The 21,527-nt window shown below is 42.6% G+C and overlaps 1 protein-coding gene across 3 annotated transcripts in view; it reads left to right on the top strand.

The window, feature by feature from the left end:
* LOC112250892 (guanine nucleotide-binding protein subunit alpha-11) overlaps window positions 1-18,413 on the top strand; it is an 88,680-nt gene extending 70,267 nt beyond the window's left edge. The window contains exons 4-8 of one of the 3 annotated variants that reach the window (XM_042322104.1): window positions 1,397-1,525; window positions 1,970-2,098; window positions 5,977-6,106; window positions 10,682-10,835; window positions 17,971-18,413. In XM_042322104.1, coding sequence (XP_042178038.1) covers window positions 1,397-1,525; window positions 1,970-2,098; window positions 5,977-6,106; window positions 10,682-10,835; window positions 17,971-18,161 — 733 coding nt within the window. In that variant the 3' untranslated portion in view covers window positions 18,162-18,413. The remainder of the gene's footprint in view (window positions 1-1,396; window positions 1,526-1,969; window positions 2,099-5,976; window positions 6,107-10,681; window positions 10,836-17,970) is intronic. The other 2 variants (XM_024421420.2, XM_024421419.2) reach the window with 2 other exon arrangements.
* Window positions 18,414-21,527: the final 3,114 nt, after the last annotated feature.

Below are 21,527 nucleotides of genomic sequence, written 5' to 3'. Positions count from 1 at the left end.
GTCTTCTTGGGTATGATGCTACAAGCTTTGCACATCTGTTTGGGAAGTTACTCCCATTCTTCTCTGCAGATTCTCTCAAACTCTGTCAGGTTTGATGGGGAGTGTTACTGCACAGCTCTTTTCAGGTCTCTCCAGAGATGTTAGATCGGGTTCAAGTCCGGGCTCTGGCTGGGTACCTCAAGGACATTGAGAGACTTGTCCCCAAGCCACTCCTGTGTTGTCTTGGCTGTGTGCTTAGGGTCATTGACTTGTTGGAAGAACCTTATCCCTAGTCTGAGGTCCTGAGTGCTCTGGAGTAAGTTTTCATCAAGGATCTCTCTACTTTCCCTCAATCCAAACAAGTCTCTCCCAGTCCCTGCTGCTGAAAAACATCCCCACAACATGATGCTGCCATCACCATGCTACACCGTAGGTATGGTGACAGGTTTCCTCCAGACGTGGCGCTTAGGGTTCAATCTTGGTTTCATCAGACCAGATAATTTTGTTTTCTCATGGTCTGCGAGCCTTTAGGTGCCTTTTTGCAAACTCCAAGTGGGCTGTCGTGCCTTTTTACAGAGGAGTCGCTTCCCTCTGGCCACTCTACCATAAAGGCCTGATTTAGTGGAGTGCTGCAGAGATGGTTGTCCTTCTGGAAGGCGCTTCCATCTCCACAGAGGAACTCTGGAGCTCTGTCAGAGTGACCATTGGGTTATTGGTCACCTCCCTGACCAAAGCCCTTCTCCCCCGATTGCTCAGTTTGGCCGGGCGGCCAGCTCTAGGAAGAGTCTTGGTGGTTCCTAACTACTTCCATTTCAGAATGATGGAGGCCACTGTTCTTGTGGACCTTTAATGCTGCAGACATTTTTGGTACCCTTCCCCAGACCTGTTCCTTGACACAATGCTGTCTCAGAGCTCTACGGGACAATTCCTTCGACTTTATGGCTTAGTTTTTGCTCTGACATGCACTGTCAACTGTGGGACCTTTATAAAGACAGGTGTGTGTGTGTGTGCCTTTCCAAATCATGTCCAATCAATTGAATTTACCTCAGGTGGACTCCAAGTTGTAGAAACATCTCAAGAATGATCACTGGAAACAGGATGCACATGATCTCAGTTTCGAGTCTCATAGCAAAGTGTTTTATTTTATTTTTAATACATTTGCCAAAATTTCTAAACCTTTTTTTGCTTTTTCATTATGGGGAATTGTGTGTATATTGAGGAAAATGTGTTATTTAATTAATTTTAGAATAAGGCTGTAATGTAACAAAATGTGGAAAAAGTCCACATTTACTGTGTGTAGTTCTGTGTGCATGAGAAAGAGATGGTGTGTATGCCTGTTTGTTTCTGTATGCATGTTTTCAGGTGATTTGTGCAGCATCAGGCACACACGTGTGATGTGTCCCCCTTCATTCCACAGTTACCTTACAGATTTAGAGCGAATAGTGACCGCGGGTTACGTTCCCACTCAGCAGGATGTGCTGCGGGTTCGAGTGCCCACTACTGGCATCATTGAGTACCCTTTTGACCTGGAGAATGTAATCTTCAGGTACTGGTGTGAAGTGCTACCTCGCCACTGTACTGTCTCAACCGCCTGCGACTGCTGCTGGCCGCACAGCCCTGGGTCCTGGTAGCACACTCTGAGACTCCTAACTCACGATCAGCAGCTCTGAGGCTGTCTGAGAACAGAGGACAAATCACAACTACTAACTACAACCAAAAATTGAGAAAGATGGGATGGTCTTTAGTCCAGGTCTTATTGGACTTCCGGACTGCCTCAATTTGAACCCAATAGAATTAAGGTGCAAAGGGAAAAGTTATGGTAAAATCTCTGAGCGATGCCATCATGTACTAACATTCTGAGAGATGGTGGGTGCTAGAGGTGGCAGGTGAAGTGTCAACCCCCAGGGCTCTCAGGAATGGGTTCTCCCGTCATGCTTCACTCCCTCTCTTTTTTTGTCGATCCTGCCTTTCTCTTTCTCCCCGTCTCTAGCTATCTAAGCGATCTGGATCGTATTGCCGAACCAAACTATCTACCAACCCAACAAGATGTGCTTAGGGTTCGCATCCCCACCACAGGGATCATTGAATACCCTTTCGACTTGCAAAGCATCATTTTCAGGTAGAAAGACATTCACACTTTTACTAACTCCCATACCTACCTAAGTGTTTTGTTTTTCCTATGAAATAACCAATTGTTTCAATATTCATGTTGACTGCGTTGTGTGATCACGTCTGAGAACATTGACCACTCTGTGCTATTGATTGTATGACTGGAGGTCACCCTCTCCCTCACAAGATCAACATAAACAAATATCACCTGCTGCTTCATTTCATTTCTCAATGTTGCTTTGATCTCCAGTTTTTACCCTCCCATCATAGTCTCGGGCCCATCAAGTCTTCTCAACTGTTGCTATGTGATCCTCAAGAAGTACACTGAATGACACCTCAGCCCCTTGCTTTGAATGGTACAATACTGGATGAAGTAGAATGATGAGCTAAATGTCAGCTAGTCTGAAGCATTAGTCATAACAGGGATGTTGAGAAACCGTTTACTCCACTAATCTGCTATCAGTATGACAACCAGCCATTCTGCCTATTACTGTAGTTTGGGCCAGGACAGCAAAGCAGAGGGGAGGTGGGAGTCCTCCTGGATGTGGCCAGGGGAAGAGACTGATCACTGGGCACCATGGTGTAGATTGGCTCCCTCCTCCTCAAAGAGGATGATGTTGAGGAGATTGAGAGATGGATCCGGTGAATGGAACGATTTACAAAAGTGTGCAAATCAATAGGAAGCAAGCATGTCAGCCCCTCCTACGCGCGGTAGCGCTAGAAATAACTCCCAGGCTCAGAATGAGGTTGGACTCAAGATGATCTCTCCAACTATCCATCCTACTGCTGCTACTGGATGGATGAATACGCTGGGAATCATTACAGCAGTATTTAAGGACATGCAGCATATATAATAAAATATTACAGAGATATTCAGGATTGGAGAGAGAACCCAGAGAATCCGCAATTAAATGTAATTGAGAATATTTAGCTAGTCAGATCGGTAGAGACTTGTGATGTAAGGAGCCCCTCTCTACCCCAACCCCCTTGCGAGGGTGTGTCACACACTACTTGCAGCAGCTGCACAAGGCAGGCGTTCATGAGGACAAACATGCATGTCTTTTGCGTTTGGCTGCAGCCCTTCCCTCTCTTAATTGCCTTTTGAAGTGGTTTGAGAATGTCATTATTTCTCTGGGCTCATCCTCCATAGGAGAGCTTATCCTGCTAAGTAGGTCACTCGTCCCTGCTACAGGAAAGGAGGTCAGCTGACGTGAAGGAGCTTAATTTTAGACAGGCGCTCCTAGAGGCCCCCATTTATCAACGCCCCTCTTCTCACTTTGCAGCAGCGCCAGCCAGGGACAGACGGAGGTAGCTGCTGCTCGCTAGGAAAGAAACAAAGCCCTGATCCTCCTCTAATAACATGGATATAGGCTAATATCTCTCTCCCATCAACAAAATCATTGCTGGAAAACAGGAGGATTTCTGAATTGATGGGTCAGATTATTTATGGATGCAAAATTCAATCACATCCATGAAAATAATGTTTGGAAAATAACTAGCGGAATTCCCAAATCCTTGCCTTCACTCTGTACTCCTGCTTGATCTGTGACGAGGGATCATGGCAGCCATCATCGAGGTGCCCTCTGCTTTTCCACTTTTTCTGTCTCTCTATATTCTTTCCTTCCACATCTGTATCCTCTCCATCTCCCCTCTTATCCCCTCTCCTCGCCGCTGGCCTACATCCCCACACTGCTGCTAGGCTTGTGCTCTGAATCTTAACAGTCACTGGCTGACTAGGTGCTGCTTCCAAGCGGGTGAATTCCTTGCCGATCTGGCCTCAATGGCACATCTGCATCCACTTAGCTGGGAATGGGCTGGAAGAGGGATCATTTTTATCTTCTTTCCTTTTTGGTTCAACTTGGGCCGTTTAACCCCTACTTGCACCTTTGACTTACTGTACTGCATGTTACATCCGTGCATAAGAAGTTATCAAACTGAATTGTTATTGAGTCGAGTTATTGACAGGATAATGCATGTTATATGTACAGTATATTTAATTCTCACATTTTAACATATAACTGCCCAACTGACAATCCTGGGGCCTCATTTATAAACCTTGCATCCATATAAAATATACCCCAAAATGTGCACGTGCCAGTTTTCATGCAAAAGTTGGCATTTATAAAAAATTTACTTGACATGAATGTGCTCACCTCCCTGCAAACTTTAGACCATGCGTACGCACATCTGCTAGTGGTTGAAATATTGTATTGCAAGCTGGCAAGTAAGTATTTTATGCAAATTGGGGATATGGCGAGAAGCTTATTCATAAAAACAGATTAACAAGAATGCAGCCATTCTTGTTTCAGATGTCTTTTTGTCAAAAATAATTAGACATAGGAATCTTTTTAAAAATTAAATCAATTCATAACCATTGCAGAATAGATTTCTCATCTTTTCTGGTAGTGATGGGTTTATGTTCCTGAAGGAGCTCTGGTAGTGATGGGTTTATGTTCCTGAAGGAGCTCTGGTAGTGATGGGTTTATGTTCCTGAAGGAGCTCTGGTAGTGATGGGTTTATGTTCCTGAAGGAGCTCTGGTAGTGATGGGTTTATGTTCCCGATGGAGCCATAAAACAAATGACCATGTGCATCTCATTTAATTGGACCTAGTATCTAGTAAATAGATAGGCTGACAATATGTACTTCAAGTTTTACAATATCATAGGCAGTGCGGTTTATAATACCGGTCGGTATACAGTCGAATTTAACGGCTGGTATTTTACATTGAAGTAGGCCTATGTTTCAAGTTTGTCATGCACCCAAGTACATTGAAATGCATTTCTTGCTGGCTCTTTCCCAGAAATGCAGTAATGAATAGCAGTAGTAGGCCTATTATTAAAAAAATATGTAAAGTGGAACAAAAACATGCGAAATACATCAGACTACTGTAAGTTTTTTTTTTTTGTAGCCTGCCCTACACTGTTTCAGAATTCGCGGGCAGTCCATCATATATTAAGGTTGCAAATGCAAAACATGTTTGAATTCAAACGTTCTGCTGACCAGTCCATGACAATTTGCCATTGTTTTCTCATTTTGTTTTCTCATTTTCTCAGTCCTTTTCTAGAAACAGCAAATTACATTCTGCCAAGCCAGTAAATAGGCTTATGTAAAATATTTGACACTATGGATAGGCTACAGTATTGCTGTGTGATATGAGTACGACATCATTGCCTATTTAATCTGAGTTTATACAAAGGCAGGACATTGAAACCCAATCTATTGATAAACAAAATATTAAACAACATATTGTCTTTTGCAAGCAATGGCCTAATGCCAATAGTTTCAAAATATACAGCAAATCTAGGGCATTATTTTCACCATAAATGGTGAATGGAGGTGTTTTCTAGACATGGTTTCAATGCTTGTTCACGTGCAAACAGTTTTTACGACAGGTTGGATTTTCTAACAGGAAATGTGTGTGTATGGCGTGCTCCAAGTTTATAGAAATCAATATTTTTGTACATTTTGTGTGAAATGTATGCAACTGTTATAAATGAGGCCTCTGACCAGAAAGGAACATGAGGTTCATTCACATGGTCATGTTTTCCAAATAGCCGTGTGTTTGAATGCTTCTTTGCACGGTTGTTTTTTTGCATTATAAGTGCTGTTCTTAACTGTACCTAAAATGCAACAATCCTTTTAATTCCCTGATATCCATTATATGGTTGCTTTGTATGACAGTTAGCCATCCTCATTGCTAGATGTTGGGTATTATGAATCCTAAAAGATAACAGGACTAACCTAGTCTCCTTTACTTTGACCAATTGATTTAGTTCGATGCCGTAGTTACCACCAATTTCTTTTTTTTACATGGCATCAAAGCCTGAATTTAGCCTAATTTTGTATAATTCTCTGCCCTTAATCTCTCCATCCTCCTGTCCAATCAGGATGGTGGATGTAGGGGGTCAGAGGTCAGAGAGGAGGAAGTGGATCCACTGCTTTGAGAACGTCACGTCCATCATGTTCCTGGTGGCCCTCAGCGAGTATGACCAGGTCTTGGTGGAGTCTGACAATGAGGTGAGATGGAACGCGCGCACACACACTACTTTAATGATCATTTTTGAATTCTGACTAATTTGAGGAAGTGTCTGGCTATGTTGATACAGCATCTCAAGAGGGACAAACAGTAATATTGCTGCTTTTTTCTCATTCATCAAGCAAATGTATTTTAAGCTAGTATGAGAGCACAGACGTTCACTTCGCCTAGCAGAGTTTTGATGAGAGCAAAACAAACCTACAGTACCAGTCAAAAGTTTTGTGACACCTACACATTCCAGGGTTTTTCATTATTCTACAATGTAGAAAATAGTAAAGAAAAACGTTAGGACGTCAAAACTATGAAATAACACATATGGAATCATGTAAGTAACCAAAAAAGTGTTAAACAAATCAAAATATATTTTAGATTCTTCAAGAAGCCACCCTTTGCCTTTATGACAGCTTTGCACACTCTTAGCATTCTCTCAACCAGCTTCACCTGGAATGGTTTTCCAACAGTCTCGAAGGATTTCCCACATATGCTGAGCACCATCTCAATTGGGTTAAGGTCGGGTGATTGTGGAGGCCAGGTCATCTGATCCAGCACTCCTTCACTCTCTTGGTCAAATAGCCCTTACACAGCCTGGAAGTGTGTTGGGTCATTGTCCTGTTGAAAAACAAATGGTTTTTCAAATAGTCCCACTAAACTCATCAGACAAAAGGACAGATTCCCACTGGTCTAATGTCTATTACTTGTGTTTCTTGGCCCAAGCAAGTCTCTTCTTCTTATTGGTGTCCTTTAGTTGTGATTTCTTTGCAGAAATTCGACCATGAAGGCCTGATTCACCCAGTCTCCTTCAAACAGTTGATGTGACTGTTGCTTGAACTCTGAAGCTTTTATTTGGGCTGCAATTTCTAAAGCTGGTAACTCTAATGAACTTATCCTCTGCCGCAGAGGTAATTCTGGGTCTTCCTTTCCTGTGGCGGTCCTCATGAGAGCCAGTTTCATCATAGTATTTGATGGTTTTTGAGACCACACTTGAAGAAACTTGAAAAGTTCTTGAAATTTTTTCCAGATTGACTGACCATGTCTCAATGATGATGGACTGTCGTTTCTCTTTGCTTATTTTTGCTGGTCTTGCCATAACATGGACTTGGTCTTTTACCAAATAGGGCTATTCCCATCCCTACCTTGTCACAACACAACTGATTGGCTCAAACGCATTAAGAAAGGAAGAAAAATTCCACAAATTAACTTTTAACAAGGCACACCTGTTTAATGAAATGCATTCCAGGTGACTACCTCATGAAGCTAGTTGAGAGAATGCCAAGAGTGTGCAAAGCTGTCATCAAGACAAAGGGTGGCTACTTTGTAGAATCTCAAATTCAAAATATATTTTGATTTGTTTAACACATGATTCCACATGTGTTATTTCAAAGTTTTGATGTCTTCACTATTATTCTACAATGTAGAAAATAGAAAAACTATGATATGATCAGGCTGTTTAGTCATCGGAGGGAGCTGGTTTGGAACAACAAACAAGTTTCATACAGCAATGAGCTATATTGCCAGGCAGAGCAAAGCGGAGTATCAGGTAGGGTAGAGACATCCACACCCTCGTGCTCTGCTCTCAACACTGGATCTACCTGATCTGACAGTAAACATGTCACAGGAGTAGCAGAGCAGGCCCTCCTCCTTCCACAGGAAGATGACTGTTTAAAAATAATCAAATGTTTTTGGGGGGATTAAAACAAGTAATGTTAAAATCCCTATCACATTAGGCATTTAGTAATGACCGAATGCATTTGAAACTTCATGCACAGTAAAACTTTTGTTTGACTTAATACAATTCTTTTATCCATAGGAGTGGATACAAATGTGCTTGTATACACCAAATCACACCATAGACTGCATGACGATAAGTAATAAAATAAAGACTGCACTTCTAAAAGCCAATGATAAGTAATAAAATAAAGACAGCACTTCTAAAAGCCAATGATAAGTAATAAAATAAAGACTGCACTTCTAAAAGCCTGTTTCACACCATAGCCTGCTGAACTTGCAAGGTAACTTTTCTTTCATTTTGATTTCGGCACAAATGGTAAAATTGGCACTGACTCGCTCATGGCTTGATTATTTTAGCATTGTCTCCAGTGTTGCCAACTTAGACTTATTTAGACTTGCAGTCATTATGCTAATGATAGTTAGCGCTAGTGCAAATGCTATGTAGCAACTTCCTTCACACTGCACGCAGAGACATAAATGCTGTCCATGAGTTCGTCTTACTCTTTGGAAGTAGATGAAGAGCCTCATTGCTAAAATCCAGATGTATCCCATTAACTAAACATGTATTCAATGTATTTTCTCTGTGGGAAGCAAGTTAATTTAAAGTTATATGTGATTTGGTTTATGTAGATCAGACATTGTAATATTGTTGATACTCAAAGTAACTAAAAACCTGATCTAATTTGCATATTCATAATCAGTTTTCAGAAAAATTTGCAGCAAACAGTAGAATATTTGCCACAAATTTCCCAGAATTGTTTGCCAGAAGTTCACAAGTTGCCTCAAATTTTCTGCAAGTTTCTCACAAAACGAATGAGCAAATTGGCCAAACATTTGCCAGAAGCCTGTTTTTTCAGTACGGGTATGAATGTTCTACTTGACAGTATCATTACATTTTTATCGTGCAGTCATGCATTTCAAATTACACTGAATTGAGTGAAATGCAGGCTGGATCCACTTTAATGTGGTGAAAGATGGACTATTTTGTTTGAACTGCCATTGAAGATGCACTCCGGGATCGTAATCACAACAAGTTGGACATAACATTTCATACGACTTGGACGTAACATATCATATGAAATGGATGACCTACAGCACTACACAATGTTATGTAGTACACACAAAAGAGGGATGTTTTGGCATCCTGAGCACCACTTTCAAACTATTGACTGAAATTATTTTTTAAAGTTCTGGCGCATCCGGATAAATCAACCATTGTCTCTGAATAAGAGACTATATATACCAAAGTATGTGGATACCCCTTCAAATGAGTGGATTTGGCTATTTCAGCCATACCCGTTGCTGACCGGTGTATAAAATTGAGCACACAGCCTTGCAATCTCCATAGACAAACATTGGCAGTAGAATAGCCTTACTGAAGAGCTCAGTGACTGTCAACGTGGCACCTTTCCAACAAGTCAGTCAAGTTTCTGCCCTGCTGGAGCTGCCCTGGTCAACTGTAAGTGCTGTTATTGTGAAGTGAAAAAGTCTAGGCGCAACAACAGGTCAGCTGCAAAGTGGTAGGCCACACAAGCTCACAGAACAAGATCGTCAGTTCGTCGGCAGCTTCATCAAATGGGTTTCTATGGCCAAGCAGCCACGCACAAGCCTAAGCTCAGCATGCGCAATGCCAAGTGTCCGCTGGAGTGGTGTAAACCTCGCTGCAATTGGACTCAGGAGCAGTGCTAATGCATTCTCTGGAGTGATGAATCACGCTTTACCATCGCAGTCCGACGGACGAATCTGTGTTTGGTGGATGCCAGGAGAAAGCTACCTGCCCGTATGCATAGTGCCAACTGTAATGTTTGGTGGAGGAGGAATAATGGTCTGGGGCTGTTTTTCATGGTTCCGGCTAGGCCCCTTAGTTCCAGTGAAGGGAAATCTTAACGCTGCAGCATAAAATTACAGTCTAGACGATTCTTCCAACTTTGTTGCAACAGTTTGGGGAAGGCCCTTTCCTGTTTTAGCATGACAATGCCCCCGTGCACAAAGCGAGGTCCATGCAGAAACAGTTTATTGAGATTGATGTGAAAGAACTTGACTGGCCTGCACAGAGCTCTGACCTCAACCCTATCGAACACCTTTGGGATTAATTGCAAGCCAGGCCTAATCGCCCAACATCAGTGGCCAACCTCACTAATGTTCTTGTGGCTGAATGAAAGCAAGTCCCCCGCATCAACTTTCCAACATCTAGTGGAAACCCTTCCCAGGGGATTGGGGGCTGTTATAGCAGCAAATGGGGGACCAACTTCATATTAATGCCCATGATTTTGGAATGAGACGTTCGACTAGCACATACTTTTGGTCGTGTAGTGTATGCTCCGAAGTTGTCCGGTGAAGTTGTCCGGTCAAAAAAGCCTCCATATGTGGATTCTGGATACTGAAATAGTTGTATGCAGGGCAGTTGTGTTGCACATTTTCACAATGAAAAAAATGCTAGGCCACACTTAAATAATTTCTCTGACAGAAGGATTGTTTCCTCAGAGGAAAATATAATTTATAATATAATTTACTGTCAAGTGTTAGGGCCAATGGATGACATTGGAAGGAATCAATTGGTTGATTTTAGAGAAACAAAATGCTAATGATTAGCATATTTTCAAATGCTTTTGCATGATGTTGAAGAAAAACATATGTTTTTCATTAAAACCTGTCTGATTGGTCTCATTTATCATGTTCAGTATTTGTCCACACATTTTTATAAAACAAGTAAAAGGCCCTCATTGTGCAAGGGTGTAGGTTCTAGAGGTTGTACATATGTTAAAATGTTCTGACCATTCCCCTTTTCTGTCTGTCCTGATCCCTCTCCCCTTCCTTTTCTTTGTCAGAATCGGATGGAGGAGAGTAAGGCTTTGTTCCGGACCATCATCACATATCCCTGGTTCCAGAACTCCTCAGTCATCCTGTTCCTCAACAAGAAGGACCTCTTAGAGGAGAAGATAATCTACTCCCACCTGGTCGACTACTTCCCTGAGTTTGATGGTAAACTACTCTTTAACTTTATCCTATCTACTAACTCGCTGCACTGGCCAATGTGGGCATGTCCAGTACCATGGCAGTTACTAAGGCAAATTGTCAAATATAATGCATATTATAGTAATTTCTTTATTGTAACATTGTTAATTTTAAAACATTTTTAAGTCTTTAGGTAAGGTGGCATGAACATGTGCCTGAATGTTGTTGTTTTTTGTTAGCATATAGGGACACCATGTGGCTAGACAATGAACTGCAATGCAGTACAAATTCACATGATCTATTAACCAAATGGGTAGAACATGCTTTACATTCTATAATTATTTTTGCATTTAAGTAATGGCAGGTAATCCAAGAAAGAAAACAATGTAGGCGGTCAGTACGATGCAGAAAAACTTCAGTAAGCTATTTATAAGTAATATATACAGAGACTACATGTAGAAAGGGGCAGATAAGCCTATGGTACACTACATTACCGAAAGTATGTTGACACCGGCTAGTCAAACTATAACAGCCTCCACTCTCCTGGATGGCTTGTTTCCATTCAGCCACAAGCATTAGTGAGGTCAGGCTCTGATGTTGGGCGATTAGGCCTGGCTCGCAGTCGGCATTCCAATTAATCCAAAAGGTATTTGTTGAGGTCGGGGCTTTGTGCAGACAAGTCAAGTTCTTCCACACCGATCTGGACAAACCATTTCTGTATGGACCTCGCTTTGTGCATGGGGGCATTGTCATGCTGAAACAGCAAAGGGCCTTCCCCAAAATGTTACCACAAAGTTGGAAGCACAGAATCGTCTAGAATGTCATAGTATGCTATAGCGTTAAGATTTCCCTTCACTGGAACTACAGGGCCTAGCCCGAAACATGACAGACAGCCCCAGATAATTGTTCCTCCTTCACCAAACTTTACTGTTGGCACTATGCATTTGGGCAGGTAGCTTTCTCCTGGCATCCGCCAAATCCAGATTTGTCCGTCAGACTGCCAGATGGTGAACTGTGATTCATTGCTCCAGAGAAAGCATTTCCACTGCTCCAGAGTCCAATGGCGGCGAGCTTTACCCCGCCCCAGGTGACGCTTGGCATTGCGCATGGTGAACTTGGGCTTGTGTGCGGCTGTTCGGCTATGGAAACCCATTTCATGAAGTTCCAGACTAACAGTTCTTGTGCTGATGTTCCTTCCAGAGGCAGTTTGGAACTCGGTAGTGAGTGTTGCAACTGAATACAGCCGATTTTTACGCACTTCAGCACTCTGCAGTCCCATTCTGTGAGCTTGTGTAACCTACCACTTCGTGGCTGAGCCGTTGTTGCTCCTAGACATGTCCTCTTCACAATAACAGCACTAACAATTGATTGGGGCAGCTCTAGCAGGGCAAAAATTTAACAAACTGACTTGTAAAGGTGGCATCCTATGACGTTGAAAGTCACTGAGCTCTTCAGTAAGGCCTGGAGATTGCATGACTTTGTGCCTGATTTTATATACCTGTCAGCTGCAACGGGTGTGACTGTTATATCCGAATCCACTCATTTGAAGGGGTGTCCACACACGTTTGTATATATAGTGTATTTAACTGCTATTGAGTGCAAGCAAACAATAAACTAATTGCAAAGACAGGCAATCCAACTCATAAAGTTATACAGGTATAGGTAGTAGTTAACTAATGTCATTTGTGTTTGGACATTTACAAGCAAATGTGAACAAGAGACATGAACAAAGTTTTGACATATGCTTGTCTGAAGGAAGAACTGGCTCTGGAGCAGCATGTGTACACGCTGTGAACTGTGTAGAGTCTGGAGTCGTTAGGTCAACGGACCTAGTTCCTCCGAGAAGAGGGGGGAGGAGCTGACTGAGGGGCCCAAAAATAACCCTGCGACGAAATCAAGATAGCAGTGACAGCTGTACAGAACTCCTCTAAAGGGCTTTGACTTCTCAAACACAGTAGAAAGCTAACACTACATGATGGCCCATCTCCTTATTAATTCAGCCACTCACTTAGATAACTAGCAAGTTAAACCAAATACACAGCTGGACTCACCAGCTCCCGCTTTCTCCCGTTGTGCTATTTACAAACACGCATGTGACTGGCTCATCTGTTCTGGGGAACTACGGTAAGCTTCATAAATAAGCTTCAAATAAGTAGGTTAGATGGTATTGAAAAACCATCCTGTGGCTATTTCCAAATACCCTGGGATACGGTGTATCGCCCAAGCCTACCACAAAGGGGTTTATCAATGACGGTTTCACTCCAATGATTGTGTAGGACTTTTATTTTGTTGGCCTGGGGAGTATTGGATACTTCAGTTTTTTCTTGGTTGGAGCAGTATGTCTCTGTGTGAATAAAGCACTCTTGTATGCTGATTTTATGACATTTTGGTATTTATTGGGATCCGCATTAGCTGCTGCAAAAGCATCAGCTACTCTTCCTGGGGTCCACATGACATAATACATATTATAGAAAATGATTAGTCAATGACTGAAATACATACATACATACATACATTTAAACAGTCACACATAAACTACATATCAGTACATACACACAATATCTAGGTCGAATACATAGTACATTGGAAATTATAATACAAGAGATAAAATGACTGTCTCTTCATAGTCCCCTTTGTGCAGCAAAGTATTCTTTTATCTGTCTTTTGAAACTGTTTTTATTGCTACCTAGAGTTACTTGAGTTGAAGTCATGGCTCTATTTAATATTGTACGTTTACAAGCCTCTGCTCTGGTTCTGGGGAGTGTGAAGAGACTTTTGGTTGCATGTCTTGTGTTGTACCGATGAGTGTCCGAACTGTGTGCCAACTGTTGAATAGACAGTTCTGGATCTTCAACACATCAATACCTCACACAAAGACCAATAGTGATGCAGTCAATCTCTCCTCAACTTTGAGCCAGGAGAGATTGATATGCATGTTACTGAAACTTCCCGTCCGTGTACATCTAAGTGAGATAAATGCTGATTTGTTCTAGACCAACTGCAATTTACCTATGTCCTCCTTTGCCGCACTGGACCAACTGGGCAGTAGTCTAGGTGTGACAAAACTAGTGCCTGTAGGACCTGTCTGGTCGATTTGAGCTGTCAAGAAGGCAGAGCAACGCCCTATAATGGACAGACATTGTCACGTGGACTGGGAGATGTTTCGTATTGCGTCAGACAACAACATTGACGAATACGCTGATTCGGTGTGCGAGTTCATTAGAACGTGCGTTGAAGATGTCGTTCCCATAGCAACGATTAAAACATTCCCTAACCAGAAACCGTGGATTGATGGCAGCATTCGTGTGGAACTGAAGGCGCGAACCACTGCTTTTAATCAGGGCAAGGTGTCTGGTAACATGACTGAATACAAACAGTGCAGCTATTCCCTCCGCAAGGCTATCAAACAAGCTAAGCGCCAGTACAGAGACAAAGTAGAATCTCAATTCAACGGCTCAGACACAAGAGGCATGTGGCAGGGTCTACAGTCAATCACGGACTACAGGAAGAAACCCAGCCCAGTCACGGACCAGGATGTCTTGCTCCCAGGCAGACTAAATAACTTTTTGCCCGCTTTGAGGACAATACAGTGCCACTGACACGGCCTGCAACGAAAACATGCGGTCTCTCCTTCACTGCAGCCGAAGTGAGTAAGACATTTAAACGTGTTAACCCTCGCAAGGCTGCAGGCCCAGACGGCATCCCCAGCCGCGCCCTCAGAGCATGCGCAGACCAGCTGGCCGGTGTGTTTACGGACATATTCAACCAATCCCTATACCAGTCTGCTGTTCCCACATGCTTCAAGAGGGCCACCATTGTTCCTGTTCCCAAGAAAGCTAAGGTAACTGAGCTAAACGACTACCGCCCCGTAGCACTCACATCCGTCATCATGAAGTGCTTTGAGAGACTAGTCAAGGACCATATCACCTCCACCCTACCTGACACCCTTGACCCACTCCAATTTGCTTACCGCCCAAATAGGTCCACAGACGATGCAATCTCAACCACACTGCACACTGCCCTAACCCATCTGGACAAGAGGAATACCTATGTGAGAATGCTGTTCATCGACTACAGCTCGGCATTCAACACCATAGTACCCTCCAAGCTCGTCATCAAGCTCGAGACCCTGGGTCTCGACCCCGCCCTGTGCAACTGGGTACTGGACTTCCTGACGGGCCGCCCCCAGGTGGTGAGGGTAGGCAACAACATCTCCTCCCCGCTGATCCTCAACACTGGGGCCCACAAGGGTGCGTTCTGAGCCCTCTCCTGTACTCCCTGTTCACCCACGACTGCGTGGCCATGCACGCCTCCAACTCAATCATCAAGTTTGCGGACGACACAACAGTGGTAGGCTTGATTACCAACCATCACCGCCTGGTATGGCAACTGCACCGCCCTCAACCGTAAGGCTCTCCAGAGGGTAGTGAGGTCTGCACAACGCATCACCGGGGGCAAACTACCTCCCCTCCAGGACACCTACACCACCCGATGCTACAGGAAGGCCATAAAGATCATCAAGGACATCAACCACCCGAGCCACTGCCTGTTCACCCCGCTGTCATCCAGAAGGCGAGGTCAGTACAGGTGCATCAAAGCTGGGACCGAGAGACTGAAAAACAGCTTCTATCTCAAGGCCATCAGACTGTTAAACAGCCACCACTAACATTGAGTGGCTACTGCCAACACACTGTCAATGACACTGACTCTACTCCAGCCACTTTAATCATGGGAATTGATGGGAAATGATGTAAATATATCACTAGCCACTTTAAACAATGCTACCTTATATAATGTTACTTACCCTACATTATTCATCTCATATGCATACGTAGATACTGTACTCTATATCATCGACTGCATCCTTATGTAATACATGTATCACTAGCCACTTTAACTATGCCACTTGGTGTATATACTGTACTCGATATCATCTACTGTATCTTGCCTATGCTGCTCTGTACCATCACTCATTCATATATCCTTATGTACATATTCTTTATCCCCTTACACTGTGTATAAGACAGTAGTTTTTTTTTGGAATTGTTAGTTAGATTACTTGTTCGTTATTACTGCATTGTCGGAACTAGAAGCACAAGCATTTCGCTACACTCGCATTAACATCTGCTAACCATGTGTATGTGACAAATAAAATTTGATTTTGATTTAGACCTCTTCCCATTTTAGCAGCATTGAGCCTGTTTTGACCATGACAGCTTGCTATCTAGGGTTACACCCAGCAGTTTAGTCTCCTCAACTTGCTCAATAGCCACATTATTCAGATCTAAATTAGGTTTAGCATTGAGCGAGTGAATCGTCAAACATTATGCTTATAATTTGAGAGATTTAGCACCAACCTATTGCTAGTTACCCATTCTAAAACTGACTGGAGCTCTATGTTAAGTGTCTCAGTTATTTATTTGACTGTTGCAGCCGACGTGTATACTGTTGAGTCGTAAGCATACATAGACACACAGGCTTTATTCAAGGTCAGTGGAAGGTCATTTGTAAAAACAGATAAAGATGGCCCTGACCGGCTGCGCTGCGTATACCACACTCAACTAAATTTGCATGAGATAGGCTTCCATTGACAAAAACCCTCTGCCTTCTTTTAGATGCGTAACTCTCAATCCATAAGGCACAGGATGCAAATCCATAACACCTGACTAACCTCTCTCCGTAAACCTTATTTCATGTCATTGGCTTTTTCAATTAACTTACTTCTGTCCGAGCACGGTCTCCTGAGACGAGCAAACTGCCCGACATGGAGATTGTCTTGTGTGCTCGGGTGGTAGCTGGTAACCAATAGTAATGTGTTCGGTTTATTTTCTATAAATCAAAGTTTATTGGTCACTACCTGTCCACAGCATCAGTATGTCGTCTATGTACCAACCCATGGCTTTCGGTAGGAAAGGGTTGACTTGGGGGTCAAACACTATCTTTCGAAAGCATAGCAGCACCCGTTGCAAGTCCTTTTCATTTAAGGTAGAAGTCCTTTTCAAACATTTTGGTAGATGTTGATATATAGTCATTCAACATCAAAGGAGACCAGAGTGACAACGTGTGTATTGGGTGGGTGCTATTGCAGGTAAGATAAGGTCAGACGATTCTCTCACATCGGAGGGGGGAGGTATTTATGGTTTGATGCAGTAGTCCACGAATTGTGACGGGTTCCAAAGGGGAGTAATTGCCTAACACCATCAGTCGTCCAGGGATTCATATATGTTTTTGGTGTATCTTAGGAACTGGGTAGATTACCGGCGTGGCACTGTTTTTATGCACCAACAATCTGTTCTCTTTTGGTGATTTCATCTTTACGCAGGCCCTCAGTGAGAGTTTGCTAAATTTCAGCCGAAAACAGTTTTGTGGGGTTTGCAGTAAGTCTCTTATAGAATATCTGATAGTTCCGTTGCCTGAGTATTTCAGTCTTACAGACAGAGTAGTCTTGTACTGTAACAGCCACTCCCTTGTCCGCTGGGTGGATTACTATAGAGATGTCATTCTGGAGATTAAGAGCTTGTTTCTCAGAGTGAGTAAAGTTGTTCCATATCGCCTTTTTTTTCCATGTTCCACAGACTTTATTTGATAACCCTTATTATGTGCATCTTTGCGTTTTACGCATCAGTTCATAAGCTGCCTTTCACGCAAGCTATTTAAATAGACCCTCCTTTTACACACTAACTTTGTATTTATTCTTGTGCACTATTATTCATGTTGCCTTTATATATTGACATGATAACATTGTACGTATTTTGTATATGGTTTACATTGTCCCCACCTCTATTTGTAGAGAAGTCAGCTTCCGTCCACATTGCTTCCTGAAGACTAGTATTCGAAGCGTGTTGCAGTAGTGCATCCTGATATTATACACCATAGGCTGATCTGCCCCTTTCTATACATATTGTCTGTAAATAGTTAGCGGAAGTTTTTCTGCATTGTACTTTATTTTCTTTCTTGGATTTAAATCACTTACCTTTTGAGATCAAGTGTAACATCTCTTCCATTCAATTTGAAATGCCATGTGTGTTTGCCGGTAGAACAGGGACCCAGTGATGTGTGTGTGTGTGTGTGTGTGTGTGTGTGTGTGTGTGTGTGTGTGTGTGTGTGTGTGTGTGTGTGTGTGTGTGTGTGTGTGTGTATTCACCCGTGTGTGTACCCCCAGGTCCGCAGAGAGACGCCCAGGCGGGCCGGGAGTTTATCTTGAAGATGTTTGTGGACTTGAACCCGGACAGCGACAAGATCATCTACTCCCACTTCACCTGCGCCACGGACACCGAGAATATCCGCTTTGTGTTCGCGGCTGTCAAAGACACCATCCTGCAGCTCAACCTCAAAGAGTACAACCTGGTTTGAGAGAGAAGTTGAGCGAGAGAGAGACCTGCAGCCCACGCACAGCAGAGTGCACATCTATACACCAACAAATTAAACAGTACACAGTTCTGCACTAAAATACGCATGTGAACACATGCACCAATATAAATACAAACACACACACTCTCTTAATAGATCCCAGGCTCTATCCACCCATTGCCCCAACATCCTCCTGCTCCTTGTCTATGGTTTAATTGGGTGTGTTTTTTTTCAGTTCCAGTCACCCCCCCCATTCCTCTCTTCCTATTGCAGCCCATGCCCCTCCTGATGACACACACACACACACACACACACACACACACACACACACACACACACACACACACACACATACATCTGCTCCAAGGCTGTCATGACCTGCCTGGGTGGTTGACAGGTCTCATTTGTCACCCGATGTGGCTCAGGCCTCTGGGTCACCCCTCTTAAAGGAGCGGGGGGGTAGAGGTCTGTTTTGATTTGGTGGCTTGTGTGCTGGTGTGATTTAAAGGAAGGAAAGCTGAGGTTTTGGAGAAAAGGAAAAAGTTGGTGTCATCGTCCCCCCTTCACCTCTGCCTACAGGGTAGGAGTGGGGGCTGGGGACCCACCAGTCTGCAGGGGGGTTGTGGGTAACTGCATATAATTGAATCAGAGCAGGGGCAGGTGGTGCTGAGGTGTGTTGGGAAGCTCTACTCTACATGGTATTTTGAGGTGTGTGGAAAAACGCACACCTCCCCCAGACTGGAAGACACCTTGCACTGTTGAATGTAAAAAGTGTGTGCAATACAAGCAAGAGGATGCTCACACACAGACAGAGCAAGGGTGGGAGAGATGAAGTAAATTGATCTGTGTATATTAAGAATTGTTTTAGTTTATTGATTACTACAATTGCTACTACTGCTTTCCAGCTAACTTAAGTCACAAGTTGGTCCTCCACACACAATGTCAGTGCAGCTTCTTTTTGGAAAGGCATTGGATATTTGTTTCCTATTTGGCCAATATTTTGAGAAACAGTAGTGATTATTAAGAGTAAATAATATTTTTTTAATTTGTTTAATTTATGGACCAGATCTCTAGATGTTGTTGGTCTGACTTTTCCTCCCTGCTTCCATCCAGGTGTCTCCATCAGATGGGGAGGGGGAGGGTTCATACTGCTGTAAAAACATGTTTCGTCGGCAAGTCATCTACTTTTCGTTAGAGACTTCATACTTTGTTGCAGTTCTGTTCCGTTTCAATTTTGAAATGCTTGAGAAGATGAATTTCCATTTAGGGTTGGCGCTTTATGCAAATAGTAAAATAAAAGACACTTATCAGTGGTTGAAGTTTTAACTGGTCCATGCTTGCATTTTTTTAAATGTAAGATTTTTGTTTGGTTTTCTTTTTTATCCCATATCTTATCTCTTGCTTGGTTAGAGTTCTTAAGATTCCATAGCTAACAATGTCAATAGATGTGCTATTTTGTTTTCGCAACATAATTCAGGTGAGTTTTAATTATTAGGGCTACTATTAGCAAAGTTGACAGAATGAAAAGACTAAATGGATGATATAGTGCAATAGGTGCAATTTAAAGTGGTTTTCTGAATCAGGGAGCCAGATGGAAGGCTATTGCCACAGGTTCAGAGTGCGAACTGTCCAGGGACACCAGTTGGCATTGGAGGATGACTTCTGCTGGATATTTGCCTGTAAACTTTTAACAGCCCGTTTGGGCCCAGAGCAGAGCCTAGTAAAACCACAAGGTGATGGGGGTCTCACAGCTGCCTGTCTCAGCCAATCTTCAGTGTGCTCTTCCTTTTCCACCTGCCACTCTTGTCACGAATCATGTCTTCTTCAGCGTGACTTTACTCCATTGTTGTGGGTAGTTCGTTTTACATCCCCTGCTAATCATGTTTCTATGCTTCACCTTTTGTACACTAAGAATGACTGGGATTGGACAGGGGTATTTTGTAGAAAGACGTTTGATTGCCACAGTGCTATTTGCACTCCAAAGAGCTTTGGGTTAGAATGGTCAGGTGAAACTTAACAGAAAAACTTTAGTTTTGACAGACATGACAAACTTGTTGTTCATATCTTGTATGTTTGGTGCCAAGTATTTCTCATTCTACATGGCAAGTAATTACCCTGCTAAGTTATCTGTGCTCTGTTTAACCTCTAGCTGTGCATTTACAAGTATATTGAACCTAGGGATGTTTTGGGTATATCCTGAGTATACTCTTCAGTCCCCTTTACTAATATGTCCACTGTATACTAGTCTGGCTGAAAGATCCAACTTTTACCTTCCCTATACATTGCCTCATAACATAAACACCAGGGTTGGTGTAACTAATGGACATTTCTATAAAAAATATATATATTTTGGAAAAGTTGTCACATTTCCTTTTAAAACAGCTCATTTATATATTTACAACATTTATACACATAAAAACAGCATTTGAATATTACATTTAAATTTGTTAAAAAGTACATGTTAAAAACAATAGAAACAACCATGAATAAAAGTACTTTTCCTTGTAAAAACATACAATTCTGTAAATGATTTAACAAGGTAACCATTTTTAAGACATGAAAACATGTTAAGTCACTTTGTTAAAAGGCAGTTTTTGGTCCTTTGGATGGGAACGGGGTGAGTCCTTATCAAACTCGCCTCCTCCTAAAAATGTTGCTTTTACTGGAGGTGGAAAGTATTACGTTACAAAGGTTTTGAACATGTTGGCCATTTTGTAATGCCTTGTCATTTGGCCAAGCCACGGGTGGATGCATTAGAAGGCCTTTCTTTGTTAATTAATTTTCCCACAGCCAGTACTTTATATACCACATTATTTGTGAAGTGTCCGTACAAAGCAGAAATATGAATGCTTCCTGTGCAACTGCAGATGAGGCTTTTGACTTAATTAGACATTTGAAAATTTGACTTTAGTTCGTGATTGCATTTGCCATGATCTTGTTGAGATTGTGGGCAAGTTGTCAGTTCTCTCAGGAGTACGAAGGTCTCTTGTCAGAGCAGGCTGGACTGATGTTGCCTCTGGTACTTTAGATCTCCACCAACACGGCAGCTTGTTTTTTAATTGTTTTAGTGGTTACAGCTTCTCTGCTGCTCTTACCTCAAGAAGCACAGTCATCCCCTTTTGACCTGTGGTTTACTTGCATAGGTAGAGTAGGGTTTAGTTATTCTCATGCTGGGCTCTTTTCATGCGTGTAACCCCCCAGTAAGTGATTGTGCTTTTCTTTTGTTTCATTATACTCTATTTCCTGTAAGCATCTGCATCAGCTTGTGGTCCAGTGGGTTTGAGGTGTATGATGTGCTGTGTGGTTGCTCAGCCCCCCCCACCAAAAAAAAAGGTCCAGTGCAGGCCTCCTTCCCTCCCTGCTGTTTCT

The sequence above is a fragment of the Oncorhynchus tshawytscha genome, linkage group LG05, assembly GCF_018296145.1.
Source record: "Oncorhynchus tshawytscha isolate Ot180627B linkage group LG05, Otsh_v2.0, whole genome shotgun sequence".
Classification (NCBI taxonomy): Eukaryota; Metazoa; Chordata; class Actinopteri; order Salmoniformes; family Salmonidae; genus Oncorhynchus; species Oncorhynchus tshawytscha.
The sequence above is the reverse complement of the archived record's forward strand: the minus strand, read 5'-3'. Positions and strand labels throughout refer to the sequence as shown.